This window comes from Pyrgilauda ruficollis, unplaced genomic scaffold (genome assembly GCF_017590135.1).
Source record: "Pyrgilauda ruficollis isolate IOZ18807 unplaced genomic scaffold, ASM1759013v1 scaffold3, whole genome shotgun sequence".
NCBI classification, from domain to species: Eukaryota; Metazoa; Chordata; class Aves; order Passeriformes; family Passeridae; genus Pyrgilauda; species Pyrgilauda ruficollis.
The window spans coordinates 20,973,663-21,000,432 of record NW_024524377.1 but is presented as its reverse complement, the minus strand read 5'-3'; the positions used below and the strand labels follow the sequence as shown (position 1 = coordinate 21,000,432).

The 26,770-nt window shown below is 34.9% G+C and overlaps 1 protein-coding gene across 4 annotated transcripts in view; it reads left to right on the top strand.

The window, feature by feature from the left end:
* CCDC141 (coiled-coil domain containing 141) overlaps positions 1 to 26,770 on the top strand; it is a 62,109-nt gene that overhangs the window by 7,342 nt on the left and 27,997 nt on the right. For all 4 annotated transcript variants that reach the window (XR_005955600.1, XM_041473267.1, XM_041473266.1 and 1 more), the window contains exons 3-15: positions 52 to 174; positions 7,515 to 7,706; positions 8,660 to 8,768; positions 10,481 to 10,734; positions 12,900 to 13,019; positions 17,474 to 17,668; positions 18,204 to 18,376; positions 19,182 to 19,323; positions 21,554 to 21,673; positions 22,887 to 23,078; positions 23,927 to 24,103; positions 25,547 to 25,726; positions 26,489 to 26,614. Coding sequence is in view for 3 of the 4 variants with exons in the window: in XM_041473267.1 (XP_041329201.1) it covers positions 52 to 174; positions 7,515 to 7,706; positions 8,660 to 8,768; positions 10,481 to 10,734; positions 12,900 to 13,019; positions 17,474 to 17,668; positions 18,204 to 18,376; positions 19,182 to 19,323; positions 21,554 to 21,673; positions 22,887 to 23,078; positions 23,927 to 24,103; positions 25,547 to 25,726; positions 26,489 to 26,614 (2,103 nt within the window). In the remaining variant the exon portion in view is untranslated. The remainder of the gene's footprint in view (positions 1 to 51; positions 175 to 7,514; positions 7,707 to 8,659; positions 8,769 to 10,480; positions 10,735 to 12,899; positions 13,020 to 17,473; positions 17,669 to 18,203; positions 18,377 to 19,181; positions 19,324 to 21,553; positions 21,674 to 22,886; positions 23,079 to 23,926; positions 24,104 to 25,546; positions 25,727 to 26,488; positions 26,615 to 26,770) is intronic.

Genomic DNA, 26,770 nt, shown 5'->3' with positions numbered 1-26,770 from the left:
ATGACGGAAACCTTGTGTTTTCTGAAGGCTGAAATTGTTTGCTTATTACAGTGTGGAAAATGGGTGAAGCTTCAGCTAGCTGAGTCAACACCAAATATATTAGAAATTGGCAGCAATCAAGATGAGACTAAAAAACTACTTCAAGATCATGAATTCCTCCTATCCAAGCTGAAGGTAAGATGTGATAAAACCATAAAAAATTCCTCAAGTCATCACAGTTCAAGTACAACAGCTGATGTAGCTGTCTGTACCTCCTGTTGCAGTATGGTGGTTGGGTTAAACTTCACATGGAAAAAATATATTTAGCCTTTGTCAGTGCAGCAGATCTTCAATGATCCTTTTCGGTTCCTTCCAATTCAGGATATTCTATAATTCTCTGGAAATTAGGCTTCTTCCCAGGAAAAATATGCTTCTGACAGCAGCAGGGAAGGCACAATTTTTTTTCTACTTTATACATCAGCAAGTGAAAAAATTCTATAGCCCTCAGTAACTGCTAAATATGAAGGAATGTCAATTCATTTTTTTAATTGTCCAGTGTTGTGAAAAGTCTGATTATTTTACAACAGCTGTGAACACAAGCAAGCCTCTTGTAAGTCTGAAGCACATATCCCACAAACATTTAAACTGAACCTTAATTGATGTGAGTTGCATTGGGAATGACACCAGGATTAAAACAGCTTGTCTTGGTCTAGGAATATCTTAGTTAAGTAACAGTTCTAAAATCAGGTTTTGGCATTCCAAAGAGCAGATTGTAGGAATGGTAGCATTTGGACACTGAGTTACAGGCTTGCATGAAAGAACTGAATAATTTTAATTGTAGGTGTTTGACACTGAGAGAAGTCTGAAGTCACCTAAAAAGAAATGTTTTAATATTTTTATAAGGTAGGTTGACTTTATATATGTAGACAAATGAATTCCTCTAACATCCTTGAAGCTATGGACAGTAACATCTCTATTTAATTTTTGGGGGGATTGCATAAACTTGAGATCTGAAAGAACATGGGATCAAGTATTTGATTTAATACCAATGACTATGTGCTTACCCAATCATTAAAAACATCCAATGAGTGTGAGGGAATTCAGTACAATATATGGAGAATGTAGCTAATACACTGCATTGTGTGGATTTTGAAGAGTATGAAGAATAGAATTATGGAAAAACCCACCAAACACCCAAAACCAACCAAAATACCCAAATGCTAGAGAGAGGTGATTTTGCTTTCCTTTTTTATGCAAAGTGCCTCATCCTTATTGTCACTAATGCAACATTTGGGTGTTCTTGGAACAAGCTGCTGTGTCCTGTTTGAGCAATTGAGAATTAGCTAAGTTCCTACACCCTGATGACAGGAAGAAGCTGATTATTTTTCTCCTAATTTTCAAAAATAAATATTAAAGAGTGGAAAAAAAAAAAAAAAGAGTAATTCCTATCTTTGAAAGAAACTCCCATTTTTGTAAGCAAAATTTCAAATAACATTTTACTATCAAGTCAAATCAGATTGGAAAAATTTATTATGCATAAACTGTTAAAGAATGCTTGGAAAAATTTATTATGCATAAACTGTTAAAGAATGCTTGTCATCCAAATACATTGGGAACAAATACTCCTTATTTCATGGTCTATGCCTGTGGTCCTTGCAAAATTCAGCATTGATTAATGAATATTCCATCAAAAAATTAAGTTCAAAATGACTACTCTTTCCTCAATAATATGAGCTGTGATAAGGGACTGCAATATTATAATTCTTCCTGGCTGTGCATTTTTCAGCCATGATCATTTGTGACTTATAGTAAGTTGTTAACACTTGTCAGTGATTACATTGTCTTAAGTCACTAAATCCACTCGTAAAAAGTTTTTCTAAGATTGATTCTCAGTTTTGGAAATATTGTTTATAGTAATTCTTTTCCACTTAGCATTTGATAATGAATTATACCTCAGTGTGTGAAGATGGGTAAGAGGCAGTTTGAATTGTTTCCCCATTTCTTTTTTATTATTGTAAAAAAAAATGAAAATAAATCCTGACAGATACCCATACTTGATATGGGTAATTTTGCTGATTAGACTAACCCAATTAAAAATTAAATTTTTGTGAAGGTCAGGTAAAAATTCTTGAATGAGTAGTGATTCAATCATGAAACTAGTCCTGCTTAAGGCAAGAGTTACATGATTCATACTAAGTACATCTTTGGAATCAGTAGAGATGAACCCATCAACTTTTAGAAGATAATTTATGGAATAATTGTCCATTCTGGTATTATCCCATGTTCTTCTGTAAAACTCATTCCAGGTTTTAATTACCACTTTGCTGTTGAACTTCATTGTTTTTATCCCAGTATATTTATTGCAAGTTATAATCAAAATATTCAGGCCAAATTCTTCTGTCAGCTTAATATGTTGAAGATTCACAGGTGCAAGTAAGGACAAAATCTGGCAGAGTGATCAGTTTACATACAGTACTTCTGATGCTACAGGAAAAGGAATGTAATCCAGCTCAGTATTTCAGGGAATTGGTTTTGACTTAGCAATGCTATCAGGGTTAAAAAAGCCCAAACAAACAGCTTGACATGTAGTAAGGCAGATGGTACTTTAAACAGCATTTGGAATAGATTTGTTGAAAGAGAAAACCGAAATTTTTAGAAAAATTTTGAAGCTCTTTTAATGTTCAGAATTATAGTGACAAAAACTGGTGTGTGGTCTTCAGAGCTGTAGGGAAAAAGACATCCAAAATACTTTGATTTGATAGAATGTACTCTAGCATATTCATAACTGAATTACATTTGTTCCATTAAATTTAGCAATTGGGATCACCCTACTACTTAAAAAAATCCCAGAATACAAGTTTTAAAAAGGGCCCCACTTCAAATATTTATGGATTAGGAAACAGATGTGTTATTATTAACAGAGTTGAAAGAATAAATATTGAACAGGAAAGATTAAGACTAAACAGAGAACATGTATACGATGTTTACATCCAGTTAAAATTCCCTTCAGTAGTCTCATCTAATAGGTTCTGATTCTAAGCTATTATATTCTGTTTCTGTTTTGCTAAATCAGACCATATCAGCAGCACCAGTTTTGTTGAAATGATCAAATTCTGTGATTTCATGGAAGTCTCTTTCCCAATATCTGACTCATCGTTCCTTAGTTAACTTTCAGCAGGTTTATATGTTCTGGAAATGTGTATATGTACATTTGGATGTCTCATTCTTCACAATTTAATAAGAAAAATGAGAAGAATCAAACCTATAAAACCTGAGACAAAACTTCCAGGAGGCAAAACAATACAGATTGCACTTTGCATAGACATTTCTCTGCCATTCTCCTGTTTCCAACAGAAGCCCTACTTGGAGATAACATGATTTCTTAGTGCTTGGGTCTCTCAAGATTAAAACTCACTGGATTCTCTGTGAGGAAAAAAAAAAAAAAAAAAGAAAAGAGTGCGTGTGTGTGTCCATAAAAATGTTAAAATTCCCAATAAGGCATTCTTGGTTTGCTTCCAAAGTTCTGGTTTTTATCATGAGAGAGACTGTGGCAGAACAACCACAAAATGGAAGAGAATCTAGCCCATAAACTTAAGTTTAAAACCATAATTGTTATTTTGTTCATGAACCTGAGGATTGCTCCTACATATTTTATTTACTTTAATTCACAGAGCATAAATTGCAAAATATTAATTTATATGCTAATAGCCAAGAAGAAAAAATTAGAAAATTAGATTCTTCAAAAAGCACTAATACAATACATTCATTTTTGCACTTGATATATTTTAAATAAGCCTTTCAGTTATTTCAAACAAAAATGTTTTCAAGATGATTATTTTTCAGTAATTTTGTTATGGAAGAAATTATTTGTTACTGTTTTCTGTATTATTGGCAATTAGTTGTTGAGGTGCCCAACAGTACAATTAGCAGCAAAGTTCAGCTGCATTTTTATCAAACCAGAGCTAACTTTTGCAAGGGGTTTGAAAAAAAAAAAAGGTAAAATGTAATAAATATCTTTTTTTCAGTGGTAGTTCAGCTAACTCATCCAATTCAATATGTGTAAGAACAAAATTTCCACCTAAATAATATTTGCCTTGAGGTAGCTTTATGACTATTTTCCGGGCTTCAAGTTAACAACTGTGTTGTATAATCTCAGCACGGCATTTTAGCACTAACTAAAGGTTAATTTTAGCAGCATCTCAGTGCTAAGAGAATAGGAGGGTAGTTTACACCTCTGAAAATTCCAAGTTATGTAGTCAGTGTACAACAACTCAGGAAAGGCAAAAGATAATTTCCCCCTCTCATTCCTTGCTATTTTAACAGAAAGAACAGTGCCCTAACAATGGACTGTGAACAAATTAATACAAAAGTTATATTATCCAACACAACTTACATGAAAACTTTCCTGTCTTTGCTGCAATATCAGAGGAAAACGTGCCCTGAGAAGGAGTGGGGGGAGAGGTGTGGCTGCACAGCAGCTGCATCACCAGGCAGGGAGCATTCCTGCTGCAGGCCTGGCATTGCGCCCACCCAGTATCCCTTCAGTCCATCTGAACCAGAACATTGCTGCCTTTAAGCCACCAGTGCTCTTCTTTTGGTGTGGTAGAATTAGAAGTATCATAGATATTTAATAGAAAGTGAAATTGGTCTGTGGTTTTCAGAGCAACGCTTTTTTGGCATGGTTTTACTGACAGCAACAGGAGCTGCATGTTTGCAGGAGCTCCTTTTTGAGTACATGCTAGGCATTCCTTGTATTGTCAAGCCTCATTCCAGCTTCTCAGAGTCCAAAGAGAACTCTGCTCTTCCAGATTTTTGTGTTCACAGGGAATGAAACATGAGATTCCAGAAGTGCTTGAAATAATTATAAGTCTTTACTGGAAAGCTCTGTTAAGTTCACTCAATTGATAAAAACCTCATTAAAATTCAGGTTTCAGTGAAATAGTCTGTTTTCCGTAAGTAATCTCTTTTTTTGATAGAAATACATTTTTCCTCTTAGTAAGTTTCCTTCTTGGTCAAGAGATACAAATTGGAAAAAAGGAAATACCAATTGGATATTAGGGAAAAAAGTTTGACCATGAAAATGAGTTCATTCTAGAACAGGCTGTGCAGAAAAGTTCTGGAATTTCCATTGTTAGAAATATTTAAGACTTCATGGGCGAAGTCCTTGAGTAACTAGAGGAAGGGGTTAGACAGATGACCTGAAGAGTCCTGTCCAAATTATTCTTTGGCTCTGTGTTGATAAAAGGGTTATATTTCAAAGATAAAAAGTAGAAAACCTGTAGTACCAGTCTACTTTAAAAATAAACTATTCACATATGTAGTATATAGAAACTAACATAGTTTAGGATAATTTTTTGCAAGTTCACAGTAGCTAGTGGCTTTGACAGTTGTGGGAACCATAATTTTAAACTAAAGGCAATAAAACCATAATATCACTCTGACCATCTTAGGTATTTGAAATATTTCTCAAACAAAGACTAGTTTCCTGTAAAATGTTTCTCTCTTTTTGTTTTTTGGGTTTTTTTTTTATTAGTCTGTCTTCTCAAAATGTAACTTTTTCTGTTACTGAGGAAACAGACATGATAACTCTTGTGATGCTATATTAGGTTTTTTGTAGCATTACAGGAGCTATGATTGGAAGGCAATAAAATACACACTCATTTTAAATGAGTGAACCATATGCAATCCAGGCTAAAGAAAAAAATTAAGCCTGTATTTGAAAACTTCCATTGATCAGTTCTAAACATGAAAAGACTACTACACATGAACAGTTTCATAGCGTGTTTTTTTTTTTTTTTGCAACTTTATGCACGCTAGTTTTGCATTTTATCAAATGCTGCAGTTTTGTTTGCTTTAACCTTCTAATTTTCTTTGGCTGGATTTGAATTCATCACATAGTAACTGAATTTTAAAAGGTGTAGGAAACATGACTGATAACCTTTGAAGAATATTCCAGTTTTCTCTGTGTCTTAGGGATTAGCTATTCCTCACAGCTAATCAATTACTAGAAAATAGCCTACTTGTCAGGGATAAATGGTAATTAACAACCTGTTCAGAATAAAGGCTTCTAAAAGAAGAAAATCTACTTCTGGGTCCTATACCATTTGTGTAGCATTCATCTTGCATAGTTAGGAAACATTTAGCATTTGAAATGTCTTTTAAATATGCTGAAGCTGATGTAATATTAGGATAAAAGCATACCTAGTTTTATTTCGAAATATAAAATAGTCAGCTCTTTGAACACTAGTCTTTGCCAAGAAATTCCACATGGAACTACCTCAGATGTCATCTGGTTTTCTACAGCCTATTCAGAACAGCTGTGAAAGGGGCCTGATATTTTGGTAAAATTAACCTTGTAGTGACAAGCAGTTTGGGTGTAACGTTCTGAGAATATTTTACCCCTTTTTTTAATATCAGCATTGTCATGACTATAATGCTTCTCATTAAATGATATTAAGATGTTGAGTTAATAAAGAGACTATCAATAGCTCATATACTCATTTAATTCCTGTTATATTCGTTACAGAGCCATTCTAGAATGTTAATATCTCATGTTGGATGATTAATGAATGCCACTACTTTTACTGAGTTGTTATGCATGTAACAATTTTATGCCTCATCAAGAAGGAAACATCATAAAGGCTTCTCTTAGAGTTGGTTATCAACTTTTTATCCAGTAGTATATGAATGGTCGTTTCAATTGCCTAACAAAAATTTCTTTTCACATCACATATTCATGTGGTAGCACCTCTAATAACAAAAAAAGTGACACTTCATTAATTCATGTTCATGACAAAACCCAAGATGGGGGTTGAGAAGAACACAGAACAAATGTTAATCAATTTTTCTGACGCATTAAAGATTTGTAATATAAGCTGGAAATGGGCCAACAGTTTTCTTTCTTGTGGTGAGGTTAATAAAAGGAATGAAACACAGAAGAATTCTTTTGAAAATGGAGCATTATTATTTGGTGGCCAGCTCGAGCAATGCAGCAAGCTGAACTTGAAACATTACATAACTTAGATGTGGTTTTTTGGAGAATGTGTTTATGTTCAAACTACTCTTATACGGATTGCATTGTAGTCATCAGAAACTTATGAGTAAATTACCTCATAAGCTTCTAAAACTCATGCTGTCCAGTAGTGTAATATGATGACATATTAAAGAGGAATCATAATATCTGCACTGCTCCCACTTCCAGGAGGACAGACCTGTGTTTATGGAGATGTAAAAACATTGCAGTGTAAATATTAGAGATAACATGATAAATTGTCTTAAATCCGGTTTGTATGTGAAAACTATTTTAGAAAACTATTGCCTCTTAAATGCAGATGAAATTCAGAAGCTTGTTATAAAACATGCAGAAATAGCTACACTCCTATCACTAGGAACTGGAAATAAAGCAGGAGTAGGAGGTTTGTGGCTTCTGTACAGACCCACTGTAAAGATATTCTGACATGGGTATCAGTACAGTGATTTGGATTTTGTGTACAGATTTCTTATGCTTATTTTGTTTTGGTATATTTCCTTCTCAGGCTTTGGAAGACAAGGTGTGGGACCTGCTGCAGGAAGCAGACAAGGTTGCAGAGGAAAACAAAGAAAAGAGTCAGGTTTATGATGCCATGGCAGAGACCCTTGGGGATGCATGGGATGCCCTTATCATTATGTTGGAGAAGCGACAGGCACTTCTGGAACTTACTTCAGTGTTCTTTGAAAATGCTCTGGAGGTTTGTATTTAAATCAAATAACTGTTGATTTGGAGCTGCTCTCATCTTACAGGTACTCTGACCATTGTAATTTTAATGTGTTTTGTATTGTTCCTTGTATTCCTAAAGGTTGAGGCAGAAAAGAAAATTAAATTCTCGGGATCCTTCCTCGGGATCCTTCCTTTTCCACCTTTCAAATAGTGCAAGATGAAGCTGAACAAAATGCCATGTAGACTTTAAGAAATCCTTATGATTAAAATTATTTGGCATTGAAAGAACGTATTCTCAGGCGCCTTCACTGATGATTGGTCACTGAAAGCTTTACACCAAAATATCCATAAGTTACTGTAATTACATAAAGCAAACATTAGTCTAACTTGATAGGGCTTTACCTGAGACCGATCCCTGTTTACCCATTTATCTCTTATCCTAATTCACTGATACACATAGGGAGCCAGAGAAGAGAGGGATTCCATACCCTTGCCCACTCTGTGTAGCCTCATGATCAATGTCACCACATCCTGTAATTTGAAGAGTTGAATAATTCTCCCTGATAATTTTGTTTCTGTATTATGCCAATGCCATCTATAAGTTGCAGAAGCAATTACTAACTGCCTTAAGAAGTCTAAGATCAACAATCTACTAATTATTGTGTCCTGATAATGTGTATTATTCAAAGAAATTAGATTTGGCATAAGGCTTTGTGGGAAAGATGATTCACACAGTGGCAAACTGTAATTACAGATTGTGTCAACTAAAATCCTTCAATCAATCAGTACCTGAAAGAAAAAAAAAAACAACTCAGAAGGTGCATAGAGGCCACAAAGCATCTGTATCTGGCAGTCACTGAAAACGCCTTTCTCCAAGAATTTACAAATTCTCATGAACTTTCCCAATATTACTGAGATTATGATGTAGTTATGCAAAACAAAATTACTGTATGCTTCTCCCTATCCTTTGTTTCCTTAATGTAGTTTGCTGTTAAAATTGACCAAGTTGAAGATTTCCTGAAAAATACTCAAGAGTTTGACAATATTGACTCCTTGAGAGAACTTCTTCTGCAGCAAGAGCATCATACAAAAGGTACAAACAGAATTCCACTCCTGATAGCATGTCGTTCTGTGCTGACTTCTTGATTGAATAATTTTATTTTTTCTGTGCATATTTAAAAAAAAATCCTATAATAGATACGCAAATGTTGTGTTTGGAAAAATATAATGGTGAGATAGATTTCAGAGTCTTGTTCAAAGATGTGAAACTCCTGGTTTCAAGCTAGCCCTTGCATCTTGCCTTCAACAACTTTCCTGCACATACCTTTGCCCATAAAGTTTCTTTCACATGAATTCTTTTTCTTTATTCAAGCTTTCATGTGGAGCACTTTCTACTATATTGTGGCACATTCAAATAAAAAAGAGAAAAAAGTTTTTGGAGCTAATCTAATTGTGTGCCTGCTTCAGACACCTTTGCAATTCCATATGGTTCTGCATTTTTTATAAGTCTTAAGACTCTCTCTTTGTAATTTTAATCAAATTTTTAAATTAAACTTGGCAAAATATCAATCATACTTTATTATTCACTAGTGGAGCACTAGCTAAAAGAGTTTTAGCTACCTTGAACACCAGGTATTCTTCCTGGGAGGCTGAATAGAGAATCAAACTTGGATAACACTAATATGGGTTTTGGGTCTTCCAAACAGATCTTCATGGAAGCAAAGTGTTCACTGCATACCAATTTAAACTTGAAGTATCTGGCAGCAATTTTTTGCTGAAAAAATGTCTATAACTATAAGCATCAGATGAAATTATTTGCCAGACGTAAGCATCAGATGAAATTATTTGCCTTCCCTCAGATGGAGGAAAGTGGCTGCAATTTATTGACTTCTTATTCTGCCCTAAAGTAAAATAAAATTTTTGAAAGCTGATATTGAGTTATTTGATAAAAACCAGTGCTTTCTGCAAGAAGGATACTCTCTACCTGCTCCGAAGAAAGGTGGCTGAAAATACAACCCTGACCAAGTATTGACTCTACCAGTATATGATAAGTAGTTTATCACAAATGCTTATCACTCCTGAATTTAAAAAAAAAAAATTACACAAATGAACTCTGAAATGGAATTTAAAAAGCGAAAACTTATGAATTATATTTGTTTACCCATTTCTATCTGTGTTCAATTTTGGGTGGACTGAAATTACACATTTCTGATTAATACCACTTTTCTGGGAGGCAGGAAGTAAAATGGAAAAGCTTGTTGCAGTGAGCTCATGGAAACTAATCTCTCTTGTTAGCCCTTGGGGACTGGAGAACTAGAGGCCTCTCACTCTGCTTCTTCCCTAAGTGTTTTTTGTGAAAAGAAGGGATTTAAGATGCTTTGCCTCACTAGTTGCATTAGTGAAAAACTGCAGAGGGTATTGACCCACATGGGAAGCAGGGTAGAAAATACCACTTCAGCTTTCCCACAGGTTGGGAAACCATCAAAAAGAGCTCAGTTTTGAAAAAACAATTACACTTCTGAGTTTCATTTTGATGACTCTCAGTACACCATCATATGTGTGTATAGATGATTGTGTATACACCATCGTACCTTTGTATGTTTACGTTAAAGCTGTCCAAATTGAAATATCTTAGCATATATATATCTTCTAAAGTAAGCATTCAAGTTCATGTAATGCGTGAAAATCCAGTGTGCTCATGTATGCAAATAGATAGTTTGAAAGATGCTTGAGTAATATTTGAAATATGGTCCTAGAATCACAAAGCACTCTGGGTTTTCTCCTGATGAAATTCTGTTCTTACAGAACTTCTGGAGAAGTCATTTGCTCTTTTAAACAAAAGCCATGACCTAACTCAATTCATAGAAGAATTCAAATGTGAGGGGCCAAATGCAAATCCAGAGCTGATTCAAGGAGCCCACAGCAGCTGCTTGAAGATTGACAATCTCCTTGAGATGCTGCAGGACAGGAGGCGGCAGCTGGACAAATTCCTCAGACATCAGCGCCAAGGACTGGAGCAGGTTCTGCAAATTTGTTTGTGGCACCAGCAGGAGACCCAGGTAACACATAAACATCAAGGGAAATCACAGTATAGAAAACAACCTAGCAACTGTTTGACAGTACAAACAGAAAAGGAGCTTAAATAGATTTATTAGGCCTATATTTCTGGGCTACATCTGTTTGAGGAAATCCTAACTTTGAATGTTTGACTGATGTCAGCAGGAGTTAAGGGGATACAGAGAAAGCAGAGTACTGGAGACGTGCTCTGCTGTATTGAATCTAAGAGCAGCTTTTTGCTCTTTGTGTTGCTTATGTTTTGCTAGGCACAGCTGTGTAGTCTAGAAGGATGCACAATCTATGTCTTGTTTATCCCTTACTACCAGGTTATGAAACACTGAAAATGCAACATCTCCCTTTGATCTCTAACTGGAATGTGATGATCTGATAGTCATGATTGTAACACGTCTCTTTCAAAATTTTCAATGTGTGAAAGCATATTTATTTTACATAGTTTCCTTTATGGAAGTGTCAGCACCATATTTTCTGATATCTCTTTCATTAATGAAAATCAAAAGCAGATTGGCCTATTTTATGCATAATTAGTTATTTTTGGAAGAAGAAAGTAATTAAGTTTGCCAATAATTATTGTAAACGAAAGATAAAATCTTATTCTTGAAAAACAGGAGTGATTTTAGATTTCAACCAATCAAGGAAAACCACAGTCTTTTTCAAACTGCTGTATTAACCTTTCCCATACCTTCAGCAAAATCACTGAAAGTGAAATTCTGTGGGTTTCTTGCTTATAAAGCAAGTTAAGAATTCCCAGCCATTCCTTCAGAGCCAAGGTAGCACAATGAAATCACTCAGAGGTATTAGCTGGAGTGGAAGCCAACTGATTAAACTGACTGTAATGGAAAGGATTATTGCCAAGTGGTAAAGGGGTGAACACTTTGCTATAACAGGGTTAAAAAATTACTTCTTCTCTGCCTAACATTACAGAAATACTGGTTTGTTTTGCTAAACAGATACATGATAAAAACCCACCAGCCCTAATATGCAAATAAATTTTTATTTCCCTTTTAGCACAGTTTTTATTGTCCACTCATTTTATTTGGTTTTTGATGAACCCATAGTAAATATTCTGTGAAAATGTGCTCCCAGGAAAAATGTTTCAGTCAGTAAGTACACATCTGGAGGATATACTCAAGAAATGAAAGCTTAGTATTAAAATAATTCCCTTACTTCCCTAGGTCTCTTGGACTCATAATGTAAACATTTTTTATGTGTAACTGAAAATACTTCCAACATATTTTAAAGGGTTTTTCATTTTTTATAATTGCTTAAATTTATCAAGAATAGCATGATTCTACATAAGCAGATAAAACAACAACAACAAAAGATTTCTAGCGGGCTATTAAAATCTGTAGTACCTAGAGCACAGAAATTCTTAGTATGCTGACTATGATCTAAGTATAGTGGTGATTTTCCAGACTGGAAATATTGGAGGAAGTCTTCCTGATACCAATAACTAATTCTGGATACTATTTTAACATGTGGATCTTCACTCAGGAACTCTTGCCATGTGTTGTTTAAAAAGAAAGTGAGAGGTACCTACTATGAATCAAGCAGATATAAATACAAGTAATTCTGTGGAATTTAGAAGATTTAATTGTATACTGCACATGTTTGCTGCACATACTTGCTGAAGAGGTTGTAAGATCTAACAAATTTGTAAATCTACATAAGATTATTCTACACAATAGTATCCCATTATCTTTACTGGGTTTTTCAAGCCAGAGGTGGAGAGGTTCTGTTAGGTCAGAAATACTCAGATTTGTAGTATTTTACTGTATGCAAGTGTTTAAGTCACTGTACGTCAAGGGAGAATGTACAATATATTTATGGTATCAAAATACATACATTTATTCTATGCATGACTATAACCTGATTCTTCTTTTACTGTGTTTACAATTTGCTCATACTTGATGAATACAATTTTGTCTGTTTTGTCATATATATCCACTATGTGCTTGCTTTGGTATTAGTCCTTTCTGCATTTGTTATGACACAAATCTAAGCATTTAAAGAGAAGCATGAACATTAGGAATGAAAAATTAAAGAAATGAAAATGTGAGGTTTTTTTTTAAATTAAACTGCCTTGTACATATTTTTAAAATAGATAACTTCTTAAACTTCTCACTGAGTTGTTTTTATTATTTATTAGGTAACATCTTGGTATAAGAAAAATATCAGAGATTACTTTCAGAAGCAAAACTTAGGCTCATCACTATTGGAAAATGAAGAGTTACTTCAGGAGCTTGAAGAAATGGAAGTCAAAGTGAAAGTAAGAAATAACATAATTGGTTGATGAAGCAACTTTAAAAATGAGTAGCAAAACATGAACTTGGGCATTGAACAAGCATGTATAGGAGTAGACATTTTGTAATGTACATGAGATATATATCTCTAAATTATTTTAACAATTTTACTTCTTTTAATGCAAGGCCTCCATGTTTCTCAGATTTTTTTTTTCATTTAAAATTTTAAAAGCTACCCATAAATTATAAGAAGAATAACCCTTGATGGAGTTTAGTTGTTTTTTCAATTTAGTGATCAAGTTCCACACTGGTAATTTACATGTAAAATCCTGTGGTGAAAAATAAAGACAAGGAATTTTATTAGCATTTTAACAAATTTTGTTGCTTACAAAGGACAAAACCCCAACCATTTCTACCATAATTAATTGTCATTGAACTGAGTACACGATTGGAAGAGGTATTTGTCCATTTATTTCTTGTGATTAAAGTAATTGAAAATGCTACTTTCATAGTTAATATCACTTTTCCAAAAAATAAATCTGTAACTGCCACTCATAAAGCAAGATGTGATTAAAGAAAATGTTGCTGTAAGAAGAAAGAATCTTAGTATGAAAGAAATTGCTTATATTGAGAATCTTTTTTAGGTAACTGAATTGTGCCATAATCAGGTAAGTGCTGTTGCTGGGTCAGGACCATTGCACAAGATATCTTTTTCATGCAATTGAATTCAGATAACCCAGATGACCAAGGAGGCCTTTTTCATCCAGAAACCATTCCAGTAGAACTAAATGTCTTTGCAAAGGTTATTGTGTTGATAGTAAGAGGCTTCTGATTGTTCACAGATCTGTTTCCTTGTAAGCTTTGTCATTAAATGTCACATGTTTGCCTGTTTGCATAATTAACAGGTAAATGCTTCAAGGCTGTCATGAAAACACAATACAATAATATTTCTAATGCTTCTCCAAGCAGCATGTCAAAAAAATACTTCTTTTTTTTTAAGGGCAGATGAGCATGTAAAGATAAATTCTTCTGAACAGACCTTTGACAGAAGAAAAAACAGATAAACCAGTAAATGAGTACACTGTGGAGTGTTTTCAGAGAGAGAGACGCAACAATAGGTGTTCTAAAGCATTGCTGAATTTTAACCAAATAATCATTAATCTTTCCCACATTTCATTTTCACAGGCTATTCTTGTAATTTGCTGTCTGAATTAGAAATAAGGGTGCAAGTGCAGAAACAAAAACAATATCAATTTTCATTTTGTATAATAATATTTTTCATGGTTGAGTATCTAGGAAATTACTTTTAATAATAACACTTATTACAATTTCACCTAAAAATTCTTCTCCCGTACATTATGTAATAGATCATTCATATAATTTTTAATTCATTGCCTTTTTTAATGAGGTAATTTTAAAATGCTTTGCATTAAACATTTTTGTTATGCATCTGTGTGAATTATTATTTCGAGCATCTTATCTTTTAGCCTTCTGCATATCTTCCTACCAGCATGTTCTAGCAGAGGGAAATTAAATTCTTGAAGGGAATATTACTGAGCATGTTGGTTTTGCTTATGATATGCACAAGAGTGGCCAGTTAAAACTGGTTGAAACTGAAATTATAATTGAGAAAGCTGTGAATTATGGGGCTTTGAGAAAGCTGTGAGTTATAGGCATCAGTTTTTGCAGCACTGAACCGCAGACGTTGAAAACGGAATAAAGGAGGTACCTGTTCCAAGGTAGCATAAATAAATCTTTTCAAGTAACATTTCACATGTGTGCTGTAGCTCAGAGCAAAATGTTTTGTGTAGTAGATATGCAGAGCAAGTTTAATGTTGGAAAAGCAGAAATTTTTTAAAGTGGAAATTTCCAATGTCTGAACTGTTTCACACAGAGTGTTTACTTACATGTATTGTTGCATTAAGCTGAACAGGAGAAATGGTTTCTTATATTGTTCAGAGGCCAGCCTAAGAGGGATTTACAGGTCTAGCATCTAATTTATGGGACTGGGCTGAGAGGAGAAAGGAGAATGATTCAATATTATTATGATTTTCTCAAGCTGGTGTCTTATGTTGAAATTCACCTTGCTAAGATGTAAAACCCATAAAAACATTATCACTAGTTTGTAAAATTATCAAGACCAAAAACAAACCCAAAGAAATCATAATTGGGGAAAAAAGCCCTCAAGCCTCACAGACTTTAAAAGAATCCTCCTGCCCCGCATTCCTGCAAGGACCTTCCCAGCTCCCCCACCCCAAGATTTGGGAGAAGAGGCACATTTAGGAGCCCGTGTTTCAATAAGGGTGTGCTGGCACTGGTTACCTGCTTGCTGTTACATTTCTATGCACCCTGGAGGTGCTTGACGTGGTAAAGAAGAACTGCTAGCACCACTTTGTGGCCATATAATTTTTAACATATCTCAGCAGTTTTCTGACTTTGAATTGTTTTTGCTCTTTCTGCTTGTTGATTTTATCAGCTCACTGTTAAATACACTGCTACAGCCATTCACTGAACTTCCCAAAAGCCACATCGTATGGTAATGGTCATAGCAGCTCACAACCCCTTGTGGTTTTATTAGTGCCCACTACTTTTGTAATTTGACTATAATAATATAATATGATTATATTGGTAGTTATACTGCAATGTAGTTCCTGAAGGGAAAAGCCTTTTGAATATTCACAAGGACTAAATTATCAATGTGCTGATGTATGCAATGAAGCAATGACAGATTTGGGGCTCAGAAAAAGTTCAGTTGAGGACATTGCATACAAGAGAATAAGCTAATTAATCACACATTCTGAAAAAAAAAAAAAAGCATGCTTTTATGTTTAATTGACTTATGTTGTAATTGCTGCTTTATCTAATATATGAATCATGATCTGAAGTCAAATAAATGCGCTTCAAAGTTTTCCAAGCTTAAGCCTAGAACATTACAGTGAAAAAACTTTTATACAGATTCTCAGGTTTTGATTCAAAGTTCAAAAGTTTTATTGTATGGACAAGAAAATCAATTTATCCCTCAATAATTGTTTAATAACAAGATACATTTTCACATATTTCTCCATTTCCCCCCCCCACCCCCATTTGTACTGAATATTTTAGAAGGCAGAAAATCTTCAAGACTTTTAATTAAAGCTACAATATTTTTAATTCATCAGTTTTAACATTCTTGAAAAATACCTGTTTAATCAAAGAACCTAGAAAGGGCTAATTTTCCTTGCCAAATGGAATAGTGGAAGCAAGTTTTTAAGACTTACTACTGTGAGGAAAAGAATAGTGACAAAAGCCAAGGAGGCACATTCAACATGTCAGAGCAATTCACAAGCATCTCCTGGTAAATTGAAAAGTCAGTGTAAGAGTAGGCTGTGTGTTCCTTTCAAGGAAAATGAGTAAGAAATATGTTAGTGCTGACTGGCAGATTGTTATGAATTTGGCAAGCTGAGGTCTGAAGAAGAGAAGAAGCTAACTAAGATTTTTCCACTGATTTTTTATGTCCTGTTGATGGAAAGCCTATGCTTTTTATGTGTAGAAACATTTCCTCATAAATAGAAAGCTGAAAATGAAGTTGTCGCTAGCTGTTTTATAGAAAATTTAACGAAGTTTGAGGAATAGCAGAATAGCAGGATAGCAAACAAGTCTTACCAAATTTAATACCCTCAGAGAGTGTGCAAGGTTGTAATGTTTGTGGAATGTTTTAAAATATAAATTACTACAATAAATTGGGATTTTGAGCTTGTGTGAAAACTTGAGAAGAGCCTAGCCTCAATATAAACAAGACAGAGTTTAATATCTGCTTTTACATCACCTAAATGCTGCTGTTGGGCATCTTGTACCAAACAAATTTATGAATTTTGTCACAATGAAGTACTCTTACATGGAATAATTTCACTGTAAATTGATTGATTTTCTTAGAATTACAATTCTTATAATTCTCACTGCCACTAGCAAGGTTCATGATCAGATAAGACAGTGATATTTTTTGAGTGGACTTAAGATTTTGTGTAGGAAATCAGGGAAACTGTACAATGCAGAATGCCAGGGATGATGGCACAACCTGCTGTAAGAGAGGGCCATTTGATTGAAGTGATTACCAGACATCTCCTAGCAGAAACTCTCTCACTGCAAGCCGCTATTATCCAGGCAATATTTTGAGGAGTTCTTGACTAAATAGGTGGGCTAAAGGGCTGTTTGCCATGAGAGTGTGGTCATACCGGGAGGCTTCTTGTGTTTGTTATCCTGACCATTTTCCCAGCAGACATCTTAGTAATTGCTGCTCCTGCCTGTGAAACTGTGTCAAAGAATGTAGAAACTGCTGGAAACTCTTATCACTAAAACTATGATTTGCTGGGAAGCCCCTCCTAGTAGAAATACTGCATTAAATAATGATAGTTTTCATGCCTGTAACAATACACATTCCCCAGTGCTTACAATCATGCAGTGTATTATGTTTAATTGAGTAAAGTGGAATATTCCCCACTAGGAATGGAATTACACTGTGCAACAACTGGAAGGTGAAGCATTTAGCATCTTGCTTTCAGAGGACTATACAGAAAAAGAACATCTAAAACTTTCAAATCAGAAAATCTGTCTGTTGCAAGAAGAAGTGTGCTTCCATATGGAAGAAAGAAAAGCCCTTCTGCAAGAGGCCAATGACTTTTTTCATGCTGCTGGCAAGGTAGGTAAGAAGCCAAGTGTGTAATAATAACCTGACAATGAAACTGTTAGTGTGTTCTTGAAGGCTGGTGGATGTGGGATTATGCAAACAGTAGGCTAAGCAATTTGAAGTGGAAAATTACAAATCCAATTTCCCTTTTCATATGACTTTTTGACTCAAACTTCTATCCAAAATGGCAAATCCATTTGAAAATGTATTCTCTTTTTTATTTCCTTTAAGTATTTTGAGTGCTTGGTTTCAAAATAAGATATTTGGGAAATATTTTTTGCCAGGAATTGGGCTTTGAGATTGTTTTATGGAGACACTGGAAGCAATGCCTATACTTGCAGTGGTCTCCACAGGAGCTAATTATAATCACTATTATTAACAATGCAACGTTTTTTTTCCAAAAATCTTTCAGTTAGAAGACTATTTAGAAAAGTTTATATTTTAGGGTATCCAAAGACCAAACAGTCCTGTTTAAAACCAGATAATTTCCAAGGATAGTTCCAACAACACAAATATTGATAACATATGTTTTTCTTTTTCTCTTCAGGTACTTGATGGTCTCGAAAGCATTGAGAATTACCATAAAATCTCTGTTTCAGAAGGCTTACATTTACCTATATTGACACTGAAGTACAAGGAATTGCAGGAAGCAATTAAAGGTTATACAGCAACCACCATGCAGAAGGGACGAACTTTAGTTAACAAAGCAGATTCTCACAGGTATTAACATAAGTTTCTGGTGAAGCTAAAATAATGAAAAAACTTATTTTGAACACGTCAGTTTTGCAAAAACTCTTATGATGGATATAAATTTAAGTAAGAAATAACTTGGTGGGTAGGGAGAGGGGGTTAATATCAAAACTTCAGTTCTTAATTCTATGAGGTAATCTAAAGAGGAATGCCTCAAGTATTCAGGTCCTGAATTGCTTCCCTGATATTATGGTTTATGTTATAATGCAAGCCATTTTGTAAATTTTGTGTTTTGTAAATTGTTGGGGGGTTTTTCTCCCATTAAAACAACACCCTTAAGGAGAGGTTGACTTAGAATGCATATGACATTGTTTTTCCAGCTACTGTAAAAACACTGAAATATTTTAGAGTCCAAAGAAAACATTATTTTTAAAGTAGAACTGGCATGCCATATGTTTCCTCTTTTAAGCTCTTCCATTTGTCATTTTAGGTTTTAGATAGTATAGCTAGAGTGAAAAGGGAAATGAGCTATTTCTCAGTGAATCAGACTATGTGTCTCGTGAGAACTAATGTATCTGTCTTGTGAATCTACCTTAGGCACTGGTGACAAATTATTTGTTTGGAAATTTCATTTCTGTGTTTTACTAATTATCAATTTTATTTGGATTAATTTTAATATTTTTCTTGGTTATTTTTCTTTTAAGGGTAACAGTTTAAAATTCATAAGTTATTCATCATAAAATCAACAGAATGAGCGTTGGGTTCTTCAAAAATCATAATCATCCTCTATGTTAAGCAAAAAAAGAGAAATGACAGTTCTACTTTTCTATTTTAGCTCTTGGGTGGCAGGAATTCAGAAAATGATGGAATATGTTCAAAAAAAAGTAGATCAATTAAACAGCCAGTGTCCAGATTATGAAGAATTTACTTTGAAGAAACAACAATGGATTGCCTCACTTGAAGATCATCTGAGTAAGGTACACCATAGATTAATAGAATGGTTTGGGTTGAAAGGGACCTTAAAGAATATTTCATTCCAACCCGTCTGCCATGGGCAAGGTCATTTTCCACTGGACCATATGGCTCAAAGCCCCATCCAGCCTGGCCTTGGATGCTTCTAGGGACAGGGCAGCCACAGCTTCTCTGGGCAACCTGTGCCGGTGTCTTACCATCCTCGCAGTGAAGAATTTCTTCCATGTATCTAATCTAGACCTACCTTGTTTCAGTTTGAAGCCATTATCCCTTGTTCTGTCTCTCCAAGTCGCCTTCAGGCTTTCTTATAGGTCCCTTTAGGTACTGCAAGGGTCTCCTATAAAGTCTTCCCAAAGTCTCCTGCTCTCCAGGCTGAACAACAGCAGCTCTCTCAGCCTGTCACCATAGGAGAGGTGCTCCAGCATTCTGATCATCTTTGTGACGGTTATTATCATCATTGTGGCACTTCTTTGAACAGTGCATTGTATTTCCATAATTTAGCTACAGTGAATATTGAAGTTGAATCAAATAATAATAATTTTTTTTAAAGAGAGCACAGTTGTAGTTAAAATGCGGAATGCTCTTGTTAACACAAAGGAACCAAAAGCTGTTCTGAAAAATTGAGCCATTTCCACAAGAACATTTTACCAGTGATGTTCAATTAAACATGGATTTGCTTGGATAATGAACTATTATAATTTGTTCTTTTGGAAAAGAAGTGAGTAATCAGTCCTGTGACCCATAAGCAGGTTTCTAATACTGCTTCTGCCTTCTGTTTTATGTGGCTGAAGATAAAAATAAAAGTGTGGCAAATTTGAAGTTTAATAAGCACGGTGGCTGAACCACAGCAAATTTTCAGTAAATCTGAAGGGGACTAGATTCTATTCACTATAAAAATTCCTTTTGTTAGTTAAGGTATTGATGTATCAAGGACATGACAGCCTTCTTTAAACAGCAGAATGTCATATAGTACTACAGACCTTTTAAATGATTTGTCAGAGATGGAATAGAAACTAAATAAGTTTCCATGTATAAATTCAAATTTTAAAAAGCATAGTCTTTTAGCAAGGTTCACATGAAGGAAACCAGGAGTGTAGATGAGAAAAGTAAATCAAATTTAATGACTGAATAATTAAGTCTGCAATCTGATATTTTGTATTTGCATGATGTTTATATTGAACCATTATCAATCAAATGTGAATTTAATTTGCTACAAATTGACCCTTTTCCAGACCATTTATGTGTATAAAAATGATGTCATTATCATGTTGTGAATCTTAACCTAAAAGTTAAATTATGAAGGCAACTTTTACTTAAAATATAAACCTTAGTTTGAGCATAATGTTTCAATGTGCTGTTTGTTCTAATCACTTTGTTCCCAGCCTTGCCTTAGAGAATATTTGTAATTGTGGTGAAGAGTGCTTATTGCTGTATTGCTATCAAGCAATACACTTTTAATCCCCACTCTCTAAAGCAAAGTATCCCAAGGGATCTGGTGCCAAATTCAATTGCCCCTCAACCTCATATAATAAAGTTGGAACCTCAATTAGCAGCCAGTTCTTAAGAAAAATATTAAATGTAAATTTACATGTCTAATAATAACCATGTGTGTTGTTGGCATCATCTGCCTGTGCTCTTCATAATCTGTTTTGTTATTATAGTGCATACATAATATCTTAGTGACAGTGGAAGGGAATTCTGTACATGTATCTGCACAAAAATAGGTCTCTTGCCTTGTCAGAGAAGCTTTAAATGTACTTTCTGAAAAAATCCTGGAACAGAATCAAAGTATTTTTGCCAGGACTATAATAGCAGGATTATAATGCAGTTGTGCCATATTGAAATCACAAGTCTCAGATATTTAGGGTAAGGGAAAGCACTGTCAATAAAATGAGAGGAAACAAGAAGGGGTTTTGATCACGCCTGTTGAAGAAATAGTAGTCTTCTTTTATATTGTCATATTTCTCTGAGTATACATGATATTAAAGCACAAGTTTTACCTTTTCTTCATTTCTTCTCTCCATCCCACCATTTGGGGTTGAGGAGTGTGTGGGAGCAGCTGTGTGGTACAGTTCTCATTTGGGTTTAAACCACGACGTTGTGCCTAGAAACATAATCTACACACCAACAGAAAAGTGTTACCTCATTTTCTTTCCTATAAAAAGGAATATTTTATACTGGTTTATGATGTCTACTTATATAAATTAACCATGTAAATAATACTTTCAAATAAAGGTGTCGCAATCAATTAAAAAGCTCGCCCCAATGCTCGCAGTTGGAATGGAGATTGGCTCGTATTTGTGTGAGTCAGAAAGAGTTTTGGACAAGCACCTTGAACTGGCTAAACAAACAAAGGTAAGAAAAACCTTTCAATCATGTTAAGTACTTTTAGAAACAAATGCTTCCTGTATGTAATTCTAAATAAGGTGAGCAGTTGAGAGTTTCTTGTAAAGAAATTAGGTCTATGGTTTGTTTTAAAACTGTAGTGAATGAACAAAAATATAACATTACAGTCATTAAATCACTGGTTTTCTCCACTGTCTCTATCTCACTGTGTGATTTGTTAATGCCTCAGGATCCTCGTACCAACTCTCCATAGGAAGACTCTTCAAATGTGGATTGCTACTCCTACGTGAGACACCAGGTTTAACAATTGTCTAGACAGCCACAGTCAGAGAAAAACCTTCTTGTGGTTTATTGTGCCAAATATAAGGGATGAACTGGCAAAAAAGAAAAAACTAGCTCCCATTTAGGGAAGCTGCGAAGGGGGCTGTAAGGAGATCCAATGGTCATGTTGGGAGTGCAGCCATTTGATGGGAGCCCTGCAGCACTCAGCTCTGTCACACGTGAGGATATTTTTAAGTCACAACCAGGGCCTTTCCTACTCTCTGCACTATCTGGAAGTGGGTTAAAAACACTTGAATCCCTTCCATAGCCTCGGCATAAGTGCATATTTCAGCCTAAGCTGAACAACATGACAGTGTGTATTTTAGGAGTATCCTATGTATTTTCAGTACTTAAAATTCCATTACCCCTGCAGAGTTCTTTTTTGTTTCAGGCAACAGCTTATGGGGTCCAAGGGATGGATCTGTACAGTACCTGTGGAAACAAAATTCACTTTAAAACAATGCTGGAGAGCGCACAGTAAAAATATTAAAATCTCAGCAGATGAGCAAGAACATATTTTTGTTCCTCAAGACTTTATAATAGTTTTAAGTGTCTTTTCTGCCAATTTTTTGCATGTCAGGTTGTTACTTTTCTTTGCTGCAGTGTCTACTTTGCCCTGACAGATATATACACTCTTATAACTCTACACCTCTTCTAACTATTCCTTCTGGGAACTGTGATATACCAGCTTTCAAAATAGCTATTTCAATAACTACGCCTATAATTTTTAGGAAAGAAATGGTTATTTCTGAGATTTAGTCCCCATTGTGAGCTCTTCTTCAAACAAGTAATTAAATTATACATAAAAAAGCAATCCTAATGAAAATTAACAATGTGATATCAATATTCACTGGTCCTTTCCAACCATTATACATTTTTTCCTATTCTTCTACCTTCAAAGGAAACTTCATGTGAGCTGAAAGCAGCTGAGGGAATCATCAAAAATATGGAAGAGTTGGAACCTGAGCAGGTGGCAGCTTTTTCTAGCAGAGCTGACTTTCTGGATAAAGAGCTGAAAAAAATTGAAAAAAATATTAGTTCAAAGCTAGAAATTCTAGAAACATATGTGGCCTTTTTACAGTCAGCTGTAGAGGTATGGATTACTTATTTATTCTCTGACTACACTGTAAAAATCTTTCAATTGAAAAATTTGCTTCCACTGTAGGAAGGATTAATTGATTTAGATTTTTCTCCTCTGCACATGAGCACTCTCATTGTATACATGATAAAAATGTTTCCATATAGGTATTCTGAATGTTAAATTTACTGATTTGCTTCATATAACTTTTAAAAATGTCCCATGATATGTTCATAGGGATCTTTGTTGCTGTCTTACACTACTTCCACTGGCATGCTAATTCATGTGACTGTATTTAAAAATGAAATAAAAACCAGCTCTAGCTCAAATCATAATCAATTCAATACCAGAGTAATTTTGGTAGCTGTGCTAATGGTGTCCAGGACAGTTAATTTTCATTCTGATTTGGATTCCATTTTAAGATTCTATGATATGGCAGCTGTTCTTTAATATTTAGAAAGAAACTGAGGATGGAATGGAACCTGTCAGACAAAATTAGCCATAGGATTTATTTGTTGCATGATAAACTACAAAAAAAATATTGTATTACATCTACTTCTGATTATTGCTAACTTTGCTTACTTCATATTAAGCAGATCAGTGAAAATTAGTGCATTGATATACTGGTACATAAAATCCATCTAAGGATGCGTGACAGAAATTGAGCTAATTGCTGCCGCCTGCCTGCTTGCCATCCACTGGTTGGCAAGTTATTTTAAACTATTTTATTATTTGGTGTTTGTAAATATCTTAGAGACCCCTAGATCTTAAAATTAAGAGAAGATTCACAGGGGGCTATTCAAATTTTACAGCACCTCAAGTTTTGGTTTGTTTTTTGATATTTATATAATGTCTTTCTATAGGTGAATGATGATATTAAAAATCTGAAGGAATTCTATAATTCAAAACCCCTACCAACAAACAGAGAGACTGAAAATAAAATTGCAATAGAGTCAGCTAATACTCAGTGGCAAAATACTATAAAGAAGACTTTTTCCACCGAAAATATGGGTTGCTGTTTTCTTAATTTAGTAAATGTGGTGAGTATGATCTGATAAACCATTTTTAATATTTTATACTTGCCTGTGATGAGGTCCAATCCTAGTTCTATGCCTGATGGATTGTGTACCTAGTTTTAGAGGGGCTAATGCTGATATACTTTCAGAAGAAGAAAGCATTTGAGTGCTTATGGTAAAATAAAAATTTTTGTGGTTAGCAATGACAGAGCCTTTATTGACCCAGTCCATGCATAGAAATGTAACACATGCTCCTGTTTGTTTCATGTTGGAAAGCAGCATATACTCAAGCACAATATTAAGTTTATTTTACTTTCTCTAAGAGGCAGGGAGTCTTTACTGACTGAGTGTATGGATTCTTCTAAAGAAATGGATATTGGAGCTACTTCCTTGCAGACAATCTTTCCCAATGTCTTCACATTCTGTCCAACAGCTACACTACCTAGGCATCCCTGTTTAATTTCCCAACAACACTTCATGAGGTGATCGTTTGAGATGTGCAATCATTCCCTAAGCTACACCTCCTCAAGTAATCCAAATTAATGAGTACAGCCCGAATACCCAGCTGTTCTTTCTGCTTTTATAGGACACACTAGGGAGCAGTTAGACATGAAGCTGGGAAGGGGGAGGTGGTGTTGGTAAACTACAGCAGGATGCAAGGTGAATTGGAAAAACCAGCTGGGGGAGGGAAGGTGCTCAGGCTGTTAGTGTGGCTGCAGGGTGTGTCCCTGCTGGATGCAGCCAAGCAAAGGTAAGACAGTCAGAGTAATGGCAAAGTCACGTAAAACCTTGACACATCTTCAGACATTACCTCCACAAACACCTGGATATGTGTTGTCACCGTATTTTCTACTACTCTGTTCCCATGATATTCCCAGATTGTAGCTTTTAAAAATCTGGAAGATATGGATCATACTAGTAATTTACAAAAACAGCTTCTCTTAGAAAGAAAAAATATTAAATGGGAAAACAGCATTACACAGTTTTCTGATATTTGTCATAGAGGTTCTACTGAAAAGAGGAAAAAATACCAAATATTCAAATTCTAAACACTTTAGTCCTCCTGTGCTTCAGTGCTGCTTTGTTTATCAACACAAAGGGGTGGTCTTTTCTTCACCTACTTTGCTTTCCCGTTACTATTTATTCTCCAAAAGGTCATTTTGGGTAGTTCTGTTTAGTCAGAAACTCTTATTCTGTCTGAGTGTGAAACAGACGTCAGATGGCAAAAATTCAGTCATTACTGCTGTGCTTTGAGCTCCAGCTTTATATATGTTCTCAGTTTAAAAATTCTGTCAATCTGTGCCTGTTTCTAGACAACATTAAGGGAAAAGTGTATTTAAAAGTATAATTTTTTTAAGTTACGTTAGAATAGGTGAGGTTTTATTAATCTTTGTTTAAAATTATTAGGTTTTAATTGTGTGTTATAAAAATATGTGTAGAAAAAAAATGCGTCTGTTTATTTTCCAGGTAAATGAGAGGTTAATATTAGAAGTAGAAAAATCCATAAAAGTAACAGAAGATATCATTATTAACCTGAATAAAGAAAGGAAAGAGCTGACTGATCTTTGGGCAATCTGGAATTTTAAAATTACTCAAGTAAAACCCATCAAGCAACAGTGCCAGATATTTAAAGAACAACTGAAAATCGTAAGTAAAATAGCTAAAGGAGAAAGCAACCATGGCAAATATTTCTAGATTGTTATTAGCTTGTCTGTGGCTCTCTCGCAACTATTATAGGTATTATTTAATAAAGAGTGATGATCAGTAAGATCTGATTCTTGTTCATAATCTGTTCTCTGTTACGTCAGTCGGTCGTCAGGAACCATGATCTCTTTTTCCCTTCTCAAACGCATACAAGTCTCCACTTCAAATTCTAAGTTTTAATGAAGTTTAATCAATGCTTTACCAGCAGTAAGTTTTTTATTCTTTTTAAAAGCACCATTTTTTTGAGACTGAACAGTTGCTAAACCAAACTGTCGTAACTTTTACTAAACCGAAGTCCAACCAGGTTCATGCAGAAAGAGGATTGAAACCTTTTTGGCACAGGGGGAGTGTGCAGTGTTCTTTAAAAGAAACACTATTTGGGCTAGTAGCAGAACCAGAAACACCAGCTAGGCTTGTAGCTGCTGTATCTGTAGTGCAGCTGAGCAGTACACCAGCACATCTGTTATCTCAGAAATCGTGTGTCTGTGCTCCTGCAGTCCTGGCGTCTGAGTGGCTTTTTCATGCTGCCTTAAAGATATCTTATCACCCTTGTCACTCAGAAGGTTTGTGACAGAGAGGCTTTGCTGACAGCATTTGGTGCCTGGTTTGAGGAAGGTTTTGTTACAAATTTAGCTTTGACTTTAAATTTGGGGTTTTTTAAATTTATTGCAGTTAGAAATGCTGAACTTTTTGATTCTCTTTTAGACTACCCGTGGATTAGAGATTCTTCAAGAGGCCCTCCAGCTTGCAGTACCAGTTGACCTTGGAAGTGACCTTTTAATTGTTTTGGAACTACAGAAAAAGCTGAACCAAATGAAACCACACTATGAGGTGAGAAACCAAGCTAGTGGAGTGAAGGGTACATCGAAATCTCTTTTTGGCCCTGTGGAGATCCAAATCCTCACTGACACCAGACTCTGTCTGGGGTTGAAGTGTTTTATGTTTTACAACAGTTTTCCAGGAGGAAGTGTTTGTGTGTGTTTATAA